We start from the raw sequence: 12,110 nt of genomic DNA, 5'->3' as shown, positions 1-12,110 counted from the left end.
ATATACATTTTTATACTATTTCACCTACGATTTCTTGTAAATAAACTTCCAAAAAGTCCCCTATTGAAATGTTCACGCATTGTTATGATAATAAATATTTTATTCACATACATTTTTATAAATATATTACGGTAAATATGTATAAACATGTATTTAAATCAATATTTCAATAACAATCTTTACATAAATATGGATCTTTACAGAAACATAATTTGGAGACAGGGCATGAAACAGATTTTGCAGAGGGCCTCCTCTGCTCTTTGGCCAGAAGTACAGTTGCTCAGTTGTAGCCGACCTCCCTTATCACACAGGACAAAATTCCCGCTCATGAAATGCCTTCAAAACCATGGTGGATTTGATTTTTTCACCCTTTAAAAGAAAAAAAGGACAGGGGTATAAGTTTTTTGGAAATGTTTTAAGGAGGAACAAAACAACAACAACAACAACAGTAAAAAAAAAGACTTACTCCAAACCAAAGTTTGACTGTAAAGCCATTTCTGCCTGGAACCTGTGAAAGCCCTCCGTCTTGTGCAGAATTAAGAGTGTTAGCTTTAAAAGATAAGAAGATACAGTTATGAAAGGTGTATGTACTGTGCATTTAATGCTTTTGTCAATGTACTGTATCAAAGCGTCTGTATATGTACCTCAGGGGTCAAAACATCAAGAATGTAGGTTGTGTTTTCCAGGGAGTCTCTGGGCAGTTGTGTTACCGTGTATAATCTTTCAATTATCCTCTCGGTCTGTAGCAAAACAATTGTTAAAATTGTACTTATTAACATTTATATGCTTTAAAAATTTATTACAATGTATATATTAACTTTGTAAAAAAAAAAATCTGCTGAAAATCTACATTGATAGAGTACGGATGTGATGAAATGTGAGATGTTCAAATATGTCTGACATTTATTTTCTTATGCATCTGTATACAGTCTTGTATTCTTAATGGTTCAACATAAATAAATACAAACTTATTTTTACTATATAAATTGTTAAACAAGGCAACAATGTGAAATGTTACCTGTTCTTCATCAAAAAAACAAAACTTTTCATTGAACTTCATCTTGAGCTTTGGAGAAAATGTAGGATGTTTAAATAAAAACATCCTGTTGGATCGGATTGTGTCAGTCTTCAAGACTTCGTGTAAATTCTGGAATGTTATATAGTTACAAAAGTTACAAAAGACAACTGTAAGAATAAAACATTAGATTAATAAATGCAACACACACAGACACATAAAACACACACACACACAGTAAAATGGTCTGCTTAGTAATTTTTAATATTTACCAAGATCTCTTGATCCTCTATTACCATGTCAACCAACCAGCCCTGCTCTAAGAGTGCCAATGTTCTGTAAAATCAAAGTGGCATTAAAACCTGTATTGTAATTTATTATGCAAAAGATATAAGTTAAGGTAAAACATACTTCTCAAAGGTATGCACATGTTTAGTGTCACATCCACAGCTGAACGATGTTTCTGCTGTGACCACTTCAAGACTGATGCCAGCGCAGTCAGCATGCAGCCATTTTTGGCAAAGGTCACACTGAATCCAGCCCAGTGACTTGATTTGTGGGTGCATCACTCTGCAGACAGATACATGATAACAATGAGTAACTGCTTAATCAAAACTGTAGACCAAATGGAAATGAAATAGTCATTACATACTTTGATAGATATTTTTGGTACATGCAGACTTCAAAATCCTGGGCCATACAGCTGTTTTTTGTTGCACTCTGGACTGCTTTAACCTCAGGTGGAAAGTCCTAGGAAATGTTTTCATGTTAAGCTTGGCAAACCCTGTAAACTGTAAAGTTTTTTTAAAAATTCCCAGCAATACCTCTGGTTGCAGATTTTTCACCATGCACGAGGCATGGTAAAGACGAAGATATGCCATCTGCTCATTGTGCAGAATTTCCTGGCACATTTTAATATTTTTAGCTTCCATCTCTGCCATCTAGTCCAAAAACGATTTAACAGAATCAGTCACAGTTACATATAAAAATTATATCACAAAATATATAAACAAAATCAACATAATACATTTATATAAAAACAGTTAACTCACTGTGCATACGAAAACACCACAGTTCCTTCCATCATCTCTGTTCCATTGCTTTGGACTGGACACAGTCCAATCTTCTAAGGATGCGATATTTCTTTTTTTATTTTTTTTTATCAGAACAAGGTACATTGAAAGTATTCAGTGACAAACACTATTAAAGGCTTTGCTTTTTTCAACATTTTCACCTACAGATTCCCATCCCAACACAACACCCCAGATGCTATAAAAAAAAAATATATATATATATAATAATAATAATAATAAAAAAATTAAAAAATAAAATAAAAAAAAATAAAAAAAAATAAAAAATAAAAAAAAGACTAAAATAAAGGAAGGAAGGAGGGGAGGGTGTCCTCAAATTACTTTAAAGAGTGAGGAGTATATTCTTCTCAAAATAGTTTATTAAAGGGTCCCATGTTTTGTAAAATGTTCTGGTTGATCCCCTGAGAAAATATTTAATTTTTTCAGTTTTTAGAAACATCATTAGATCACCAAGCCATGATGACATATTAGGTGGATTGTGTGATTTCCACTCTAGGAGAATTCTTCTTCTAGCTATTAATGTGGCAAAAGCCAGGGCATTCTCTTTATTTTTATCTATTTGGAAGTCGTCACCTCTGACTCCAAACAGAGCCATTATTGGGTTAGGGTGAATTTTTAATTTAAAAGCTGAGTTTAAAACCTCAAAGACTGAAAACCAAAATTGTCTCAGTTTAGGACATGACCAAAACATATGGGTTAGATCTCCCTTTGATGCCTTGCAGCGGTCACACGTTTCATCTATATTTGGGTACAGTTTAGCCAATTTTGTTTTACTGTAATGAATACGGTAGAGAACTTTCATCTGAATCAGATTGAGTCTTGCACAAGATGAAGTCCCATTTACTCGATCAACAGCTCTATCCCAGGTGTCTTCAGATATGTCGATTCCTAACTCTCCTATCCATTCTGTTTTGATCTTTTCTATTGATACATTTTGGAACGACATGATCAGGTTGTATATTTTTGAAATAAATCCCTTAAGGTGTGAAGGGACCCTCAGAACTAAATCTAAACGTGACTCAGAGGGCAATTGTGGAAACACAGAGCAGTGGGCTTGGATAAAGTGACGAACCTGAAGAAATCGAAAAAAATCTGAGTTTTGAAGACTAAATTTTTTAACAAGATCATTGTAACTAGCAAAAGTATTATCAATAAAAAAGTCACTACATTTAACTAGGCCTAGGTGTTGCCATTGCTTGAAAGTAGAGTCTAGCTTGGCAGCCGGGAAAAGATGATTATTACATATGGGGTTTTCCAAGGAAAAATCTGTGAGTTGAAATGCTTGTCTGAACTGGTTATATATTTTGAGAGTCGAAATTACAACTGGACTTGAGGAAAACTGCGATGGTGAGAATGGTGACTTCATTGTAATTAGCACGGCAAGTGATGTTGACTGGCATGATTTAGCTTCCGCTGCACACCAGTCCGTATGTGGAGACTGAAACCAATAAACAACTTTTTGTAAATTTGCTGCCCAATAGTAATTTAACAAATTCGGGAGAGCCAATCCTCCATCTTTTTTTGGTCTCTCAAGAAGCTCTCTACGTATTCTTGGTTTTTTGCCACCCCAAATAAAGGAAGACAGCAATCTATTAGTTGACTGAAAAAAGGACTTTGGCAGAAAAATTGGAAGACTCTGAAACAAATATAATAATCTGGGTAACACATTCATTTTAACACAATTGATTTTACCAGCTAGAGACATATATATAACACTCCATCGTTGGAAGTCAGATTCAAGTTTTTTAAGTATGGGACTGTAATTTGCTTTAAACAGATCAGTGTATGAACGAGTAATATTAATTCCTAAGTATTTAAATCCTGATTTTGATATGCAAAAGGGCAAGTCTGTATCCATAATCTGATCTGCCATATGGTTTATAGGGAAGCATATACTTTTAGAAAAGTTTAGTTTATAACCTGAAAAGAACCCGTAGTCTTTAAATATTTTCACAATCTGAGAGGCACATGACAGCGGGTTAGTTATATATAATAATAAATCGTCAGCATATAAAGAAACTTTATACTCGACATTCATTCTTTTAATACCACAAATAGACTGTGAGGTTCTGAGTACTGATGATAGTGGCTCTATAGCCAAAATAAATAGCAAAGGGCTAAGGGGACAACCTTGCCGTGTACCTCTAGACAGAGAGAAATATTGTGAGCGTATTTTATTTGTGATTACGGCTGCCTTTGGTTGATGATAAAGCAGGCGAATCCAGGAAGTGAATTTTGAGCCGAATCCAAATTTGTCTAATACAGCAAATAGATAGTTCCACTCAACTCTATCAAATGCTTTCTCTGCGTCCAGAGAAATAATCACTTCAGGACTACTCTCCGACGCAGAGGAATGCACAACATTAAGAAGTTTTCGAATATTAATGAAGGAGTGGCGCCCCTTAACCCTTTAAGTGTCACCCCCCTTTTTTTAAATATACATGAAAATGCACATTTCGACTTTAAATGGTTGTAATTAAAGAATGCTTTGGAGTATAGACATAAAATTGGTCTTGTTTTAAAGAAGACATTTGGCAGATTTTTGTTGAAGTGAAATAAATTAAGAAAGTGAAACAAAAAAAAAGTGATATAAGTTTGTGTTTATGAAAATGTACAATGTAAAAAATTTAATTATTCATATTTTCTATAAAATATATATTTTTAAAACCTGGCCGACTCTAAAACTGCTAGAAAATCAAAGCCAAAAATCTGACTAAGTTGTGTTTCAAATTTTAGGTTGATATCTCAAAAAATGAGCTTTCAGTGAGATTTTGTTTGGGCGCAGTACCAAACATTTTCACTAGGTGACAACCAGACTCCATTACTGCCCATATAAGGGCGCCTTCATTTCCATATGTGTTATTAAAAACATATTAATATATTTTTTTCTAAAATAATTGAATGGATGATATCTTTTGAACTCTTGGCATGAAAACAAACTGAGGTTTCATCCATTCTTTCATGATTTTTCATGTTCATTGCTATTTCAAAATAAAGGTCTGAACACGCCTTAGGAATATGAAAATATTCTTGTTGCAAATTGATAAATTACAGCTCCTCTCTAATTTATTTTGGAAATCATTCACCAAATATGAAAACTAGAGTTTGTAAGCTTTCAAATGATATATAGTTTGTCAAGATTAATTTATGTTTATTATAGGATATTACTGTTTTAAATATGTAATGATTTTGGGCCCACCGGTGGGCCGGTGACACTTAAGAGGTTAATGAAGCCCGTCTGGTCTTGTGAAATAACATCAGGAATTATATGCTCTACTCTAGAGGCTAATACTTTAGATAAAATTTTTACATCCACATTTAATAAGGAAATCGGTCTATAGGAACTACAATCCAGGGGGTCTTTATCTGGCTTCAGGAGAACTGTGATATGGGCCTGTGTAAGACTTGATGGCAATGTCGACTGTTCGAGAGAATTATTGAACATACTGAGAAGTAAGGGAGACAATTTTGAAGAAAATTTCTTATAGAACTCGACGGGAAATCCGTCTGGTCCCGGGGCTTTACCGCTCTGCATAGCTTTGATTGAATCTTCTATCTCTTGAAGTTCTAAAGGTTTATCCAGATTACTCTTTTGATCTTGTTTGACTGAGGGTAAGTTTACATTAGCCAGGAATGTTGACATAAGAGTGTCATCATGTGGAAATTCGGAAGTATACAAATCTGAATAAAATTTTTGAAAAGTAGAATTAATTTCTTGAGGATCCACTGTAATTTCTTGACATGTTTTCCTAATCTTGGGAATAAGCTGGGATGCTGATTTAATCTTTAACTGTTGGGCGAGAAGACGACCTGCCTTTTCTCCATGTTCATAAAACCTAGCACGGGCAAAAACCAGATCACGCTCTGTTTTTTCTGTCGATAGTAAATCATATCTTGTCTTAAGGCTCAGTTTTTCTCTATGTAGTTCTGGTGTTGGAGCCATAGCATATTGGTGATCAATTTTCTGTATAGATTCAATAAGTTTTTCCTGTGTTTGTTTCTTTACTTTATTACGTGAGGCAGAGTACGATATTATTTCACCCCTTATTACAACCTTGAATGTCTCCCATAATAATGATGGTGATATAGAGTCCGTTTTATTCGTTAGTAGAAAGTTGTCAATCACGCTAGATATGAATTGGCAAAAGGTTGCATCTGAAATTAAAGTAGTGTTCAGTCTCCACATAGGCTGCGATGAGTAATTATAAGAAAAACAAATATCAAGAATGACGGGGGCATGGTCTGATTCAACAATAGCAGAGTATTCTACCTTTTTTATTGAGGGGATAAGCCTTTTATCAGTAAAGAAATAATCTATCCTTGAATAAGTCTGGTGGACATGTGAAAAGCAAGAGAATTCTTTTTTATCAGGAAATAAAAACCTCCATGGATCCACACAGCCAATTTGCGTCATATAACCAGCGAGAGTCTGAGACATTTTTAACAGGGGTACCGTTTTAGGGTTGGAGCGATCCATAGTTGTATCCATCACACAATTCATATCTCCACCGAATATAAGATGGTGAGTGTTTAAATCCGGTAACAAGGAAAATATTTTTTTAACAAAGTTAACATCATCCCAATTGGGTGCGTAAACACTGACCAAGACTACTGGAATATTGAAGAGATGACCTGATACAATAATGTACCGACCTTGGGGATCTGAAATCGTTCCAGATGCAGTAAACTGTATTCTTTTGTGAATAATGATTGCTGCACCCCTAGCCCTATGGTTCAAACTGGAGTGGTAGACCTGGCCGACCCAAGTTTTCCTCAGTCGGTTATGATCTTCAGTACGTAGGTGCGTTTCCTGTAAAAAGGCTATTTCTGTATTTAATCTCTTCAAATGCGTAAATATGCGAGTTCTTTTTACTGGTCCGTTTAAACCTCTAACGTTCCAACTAACAAACCGCACAGCTGACCCTCCAGTACTTGTACCTTTATTACCAGTGTCTACCATTCTTTATCGATAGTTGTCTGTGTGCCCAAATATCGTATACCCCCATAAAGATGTATCTTCTGTCTGTGGCTGACGTCCCATAGAAAATGCAGAAAAAAAACAAACAAAAAAAAAAACAAAAAAAAAACAAAAGGGAAACCCCCCCCCCCAGCAAATGGTACATTTTGACAAACCCAACCAAACTATAATACATTCTAGATTTGTCTGTTGAACAAAGACAAACCGCAGCTCACAACTATCTTTCAACTCCCGATGATCCAAGTCCATATCCTTTTCCGTTATATCCCAGAGCTCCCGACATAATGAAACCAGAAAAACGTAAGCATAAAATGTAAAATCAAGCCTACCAATAGATGTATAAGCGGACCACAGGTACCATTACAAGACACAGTGCCGTAATGATTAACAAAAAGTGTGAATGTAACCAAAAATAAATAAATAAATGCTATATAAATAAAACTTCTTCAAAAATAAATAAAAATAAACAAATGAAGAATAATATATACAATTTACTACATTCCGGGCCAATCAACTGTAAAGTTGTTCGTCATCATTACTACTAGGCTACTGAATAATCTGTTAACTAGCACAGCTAAATAAAGTGCATTATGTAATAGACCTAAAACAGACCTATCACCTGATATCAAATGTAGGATCTATGACCTAGGCCTAATAAATGAATTGTGAAAATAGGGCATTGCAATTGTCAACGCAGAACACAGACCACCCTAAAACAAAAAGTGCACTTAGAAAGATTGTGCTGAGATGTAAGTTTTCCAGTCTTTGTAGTGTTTTTAGGCCTACCTAGTCAAAATGTCTCTTCTGTAATTCTTAATATTGCTGCCATAATATCAAGGTTTATTCACGTCTGGCAATCCGCTGTTCGTAGAACTGCTGAGCTTCTTCAGGCGTATTGAAAAGCAGTGTTTCGTCCTCAAAACGAACTCGTAGTCGTGCTGGATGAAGCAACTGGAATCGTACATCCTTCTGATACAGCAACTGTTTGACGTTTTTAAAAGCGGCGCGTTTTCTGACGAGATCGGCGGAGATGTCAGGATAGATCCTCAAAGTAGAGTCCTTATACTTTGCCTCATGTTGTCTGGCCCATCTTAGCGCTTTTTCCTTCTCCTGGAATCTGTGAAAACACACAACCAGTGGGCGAGGATGCCGACCTTCCTGTGGTTTTGGCCCCAAAGATCGATGTGCTCGTTCCAATTCAGGAGGTTTTTCAAAAACTTCGGGACCCATGACTTCCATTAACATCTCGGACACGAACTTGATTGTGGATTGGCCTTTCTCGCTGTTCTCCGGGACGTTTAAGATCCTGAGATTTGCTCTCCGCGACCGGTTTTCCAAGTCGTCGACTCGATCCAGAAGTGTTGCGTTTTGCTCTTTCAGAGTTTTTATAGTCGTTTCGGCCGCAGCCAGCGCAGCGAAGTTATCGCCCGCGAGTGTCTCTGTAGCACACAAGCGGGACTGGAAACTTGCCAAAGTCTCCGTTAAAGCATTCACCGATGCCTGAAGCGGTGCCATCGACTCTTGGATCAGAGCGGAGATGTCCTCTTTTATCGAAGCTCGTTGCTTTGTTAGCTCTGTTACTAGCTGGCTCATGGAGACACCGTCATTATCTGGAAGAGCTTCTTCAGACTTCCCTGCGCTAGCCATCGTGGCTAACTTGCTAGCTAAACTGGTTCTCGTTATTGGTGGGGCATTTGCTGCCGCTTTGTTCTTATTCATCTTGCTATATCAGTGCGATTGTCGTAAGCACCACTTCAACGTTTATAAAAACGATTTAGACTGCTTAAATTCCGCTATTAAAGTGTACTTTATCAGAAACTGTCGGGAGCTCTGCCGACACGCGTCTGCACCTCACATTGCCAAACCGGAAGTCCAAGGATGCGATATTTCTAAAAGCATCTCTGAATTTTTTTTTTAGATTTTGATAATTTATTATTTACAAATCATTATACATTGGGCACAATTTGTAATTACATGAAATAGTGTGTAAAAAGAATTACAGTAAGAAAGTCTTTCTTCAGAATTTCCATGTCGAGGTCGGATATTGTCAGATATTGACTTGTGTTGTCATAAAGTCTAATGCAGTGGTTCTCAACTCCAGTCCTCGGGACCCGTTGCTCTGCACATTTTGTATGTCTCTTAGGCCGGTGACACACTGGCTGCGTGGCGTGAGCGTCTCAGCTGCGTGGCGTGTACGTTTTTATTTCGGCTCCCATGTTAACAGGTTAGAGTTTGCACACTGCCTGCGTGAGACGCGCGTCTCAGGCGCGGCTCGAGCAGCGGAAAACGCGTGCATGCTAGAAATAGAACCGACGCCTATTTTTCACGCGACACGCAAGCGTGTTGGAAGCGTTTCCAGGCGAAATAGAATAGGAAAAGATGTTTATATGTCATTTTGACACGAATACATATTAATAAATGTCATTTTGATGTTTGAAAGTGTCTAGGTTTTGACATAAATGCAAATATAAATGTAATTTAAAAAACTATTATCGATTTTCAAATACTGCACCTGTCAATACAGAACGAAATATTCTGTAGCCTATTTTGCCGTCAACACTGCTGACGTTGTCTTTGCTGCTATATATTTATGTTTAACATGAAGTATAGGCCTTCCACAACTCTCTCCCCATATGTCAAATATATCACCAATGAGGCTTATCATATGTCACCTCGCAGCAGCAGCGCCGCGTCAGACACGTTTCTGGTGTGCAAAGACATGGAAAACGCGACGCAGCCGCCACGCAGCTGACACGCAACAGAAACGCCATGCTCACGCCACGCATCCAGTGTGTCACCAGCCTTATCTGACACACTCAGTTCAGTTCATGAGCTGTGTCCCAATGTGAAGTCTGCATCCTCCGAAGGCCGTATTTGAAGGCCGATTGCGTCACAGCGGCGCGTCGAAACGTCACAGCGGAGCGATGTAGGATGTCCCAATTCAAAGGCTGCACACTTCGGAGGTCGCATTTGAAGGCCGATTGCGTCACCGCGGCGCGATGAAGGCTGTCCCAATTCAATTCTGCATCCTCCGAAGTCCGTATTCGAAGGCCGGTTGCGTCATCATCGCGGCGCGACGAAGGCTAAAGCGACGCCAAATGCACCCTTCGTTTCCCCGTGAAAGGAAGGATCCAAGCGGGAAGGAAGTCGACCGGAAGTTGAAGTCGGCCGGGTGCCGCTGTGGTGAATAATATCATAGATATCATATAAAGGCTAGATGTCTTAAGGCGGAGTCACTACCGGCATCACCGGCGGCCATCTTAGGACAGGACTCTGTGAATTAAGGTGAGTGAGCAGCACGCACACAACTCCTCTTATCTCGCTGAAATCTGGACGGATTTACAAACGGTTTGGTTTCTTACAAACGTTATTAACGTGGCTATAATTCTGAATGCTTAAACATTTTGAACATAATTATTCATATGTATGCAGTATAATAGCTACATCTCTGACGTTTATAACAAACCAAACCGTTTGAAAATCGGTAGAAAATTGAGCAAGTTATGGTTATTTAAAAGTACATGCACCATGTTATGAGTGAGCGAGCATCCTGTCGTAAGATGGCCGCCGTGTGCGGATGTCGAGCTCCATTGGCCAGCAGCGCGGACGAGACATCTAGCCTTTATATGATATCTATGAATAATATGGTCACTCGGTGTATTGGGTCCGGGCGTAGGACCCAAGCAATCCGATTGGCTCAAAGCCCGTTTTATGGGTAATCGCTTTAGTGCCTGGTTATAAATCATACAAAATAATTTTATTATAGAAGACGTTTGTACTACGTTTTAACGAGTCATTAATGTATTTAATGTATTTTAAATGATACGTTTCATATACTAGTATTTAACCGAAGCTATAGATTGTGAAATTAAACATTTCTCGTTGTTCGTGTGTTTTTTAGTTAGCTTAGAATAGCATAGCATACAGCTAACGTTATCCGATGATCGTGCTATGAGCTTAAACTGCACTGATACTGCCTTACCGTATTCACAGCCATTCGTAATGCAATTATAATTATGTGAGTATTTTTTATCCTCAATAATCAGCGCAATATGTTACAAGTACACTTTTATTTATTAAAAGAGCCATAAAATAATATTTATTTGTGTATATTACTATTTTTACTATTACATTTAAATAAATTACAGAATGCTAGCTATGTTTTGTGGGCATAAATATTAATTGGTTGTCTAGCCTTGACTAAAGAACACTATAATATAATTATGGAATCACAATCTTAATGTAATTAATCAAACCCTTTAATTCATATAATAATCTTTATTTTAAAGAAATAACATGTTAAAGTATGTTTTGTGACGAAGTTATTTGTTTTAATGAAATAGGGCATAATATGCTTTTTTTTTTATTACAAGCATGTCATTTGTGTACTAATGCATATGATTTATGTCATAATAATTCTTAATACAGAACATCATACAACACAATAACATTTAATGTAATAAAATTAGAGAATCAAAACTTATATAAAAATTTTATTAAATTACACAATACAATACATAATGAATTCCGAAACTGAATTATGAGATGTAATATATTACATTTTTATTAACACAAAACTACAAGCAAAATGCACATCGTTTTAGGACATTTATAGAGCTTTTTAAAATACACAACAATACAAAGCAGCTTTAAACAAACATACTCTAGTATGTCTTTACTTTCCTAAACACTTTTGTGATAGTCCTCTGGCTATACATTGTGAAGATTTAAAAACAATTAATGTTGAGATAGCTGTGTTAAAATATTTAGCGTTTGCTTTAGTTGGGCTCTTGACCATTGACTCTTTAATATAAAATTTTCTCTGGCTGCTATAATTATGTGTTTATAAAACACATTTGTTGCAGCAAAAAAGCCAAAAGAAAAAGAGATCAGGTGATGTTGGCTGTTTATTGATGATGATGAAGACAAAGTCATCATCATGTAATTGCCTCATTCGCTGATCTTGTTCAGTGTCTAATGCTTTTTAATATTGTTTTATTCATAACAGAAGCCATTTGATTTTACA

The 12,110-nt window shown here is 36.7% G+C and overlaps 1 protein-coding gene across 1 annotated transcript; it reads right to left on the bottom strand.

Moving 5' to 3' along the window:
* Positions 1-227: 227 nt before the first annotated feature.
* On the bottom strand, positions 228-1,345 carry LOC307163471 (uncharacterized protein). Its single transcript, XM_079879509.1, has 5 exons — positions 1,288-1,345; positions 1,019-1,147; positions 645-740; positions 467-549; positions 228-369 (listed from the first exon to the last, which is right to left on the bottom strand). The coding sequence occupies exons 1-5, from the start codon at positions 1,312-1,314 to the stop codon at positions 339-341; spliced, it is 366 nt and encodes a 121-aa protein (XP_079735635.1). The 5' UTR covers positions 1,315-1,345; the 3' UTR covers positions 228-338.
* Between the last annotated feature and the right edge of the window lie 10,765 nt (positions 1,346-12,110).

The sequence above is a fragment of the Squalius cephalus genome (genome assembly GCF_949319135.1).
Source record: "Squalius cephalus genome assembly, chromosome: 8".
NCBI lineage: Eukaryota > Metazoa > Chordata > Actinopteri > Cypriniformes > Leuciscidae > Squalius > Squalius cephalus.
Note: the sequence above shows the minus strand (reverse complement) of the source record. Positions and strands in the feature narration are given on the sequence as shown.

Bases quoted from the DNA above. Each gene is read 5' to 3' on its own strand.
- LOC307163471 (XM_079879509.1), bottom strand. From the start codon at position 1,314: ATGGTAATAGAGGATCAAGAGATCTTG. The intron at 741-1,018 runs GTAACATTTCAC...GTTTTGCTACAG, and splicing joins GTTTTTTTGATGAAGAACAG to ACCGAGAGGATAATTGAAAG. The intron at 370-466 runs GTAAGTCTTTTT...TTTCTTTTAAAG, and splicing joins CAGTCAAACTTTGGTTTGGA to GGTGAAAAAATCAAATCCAC.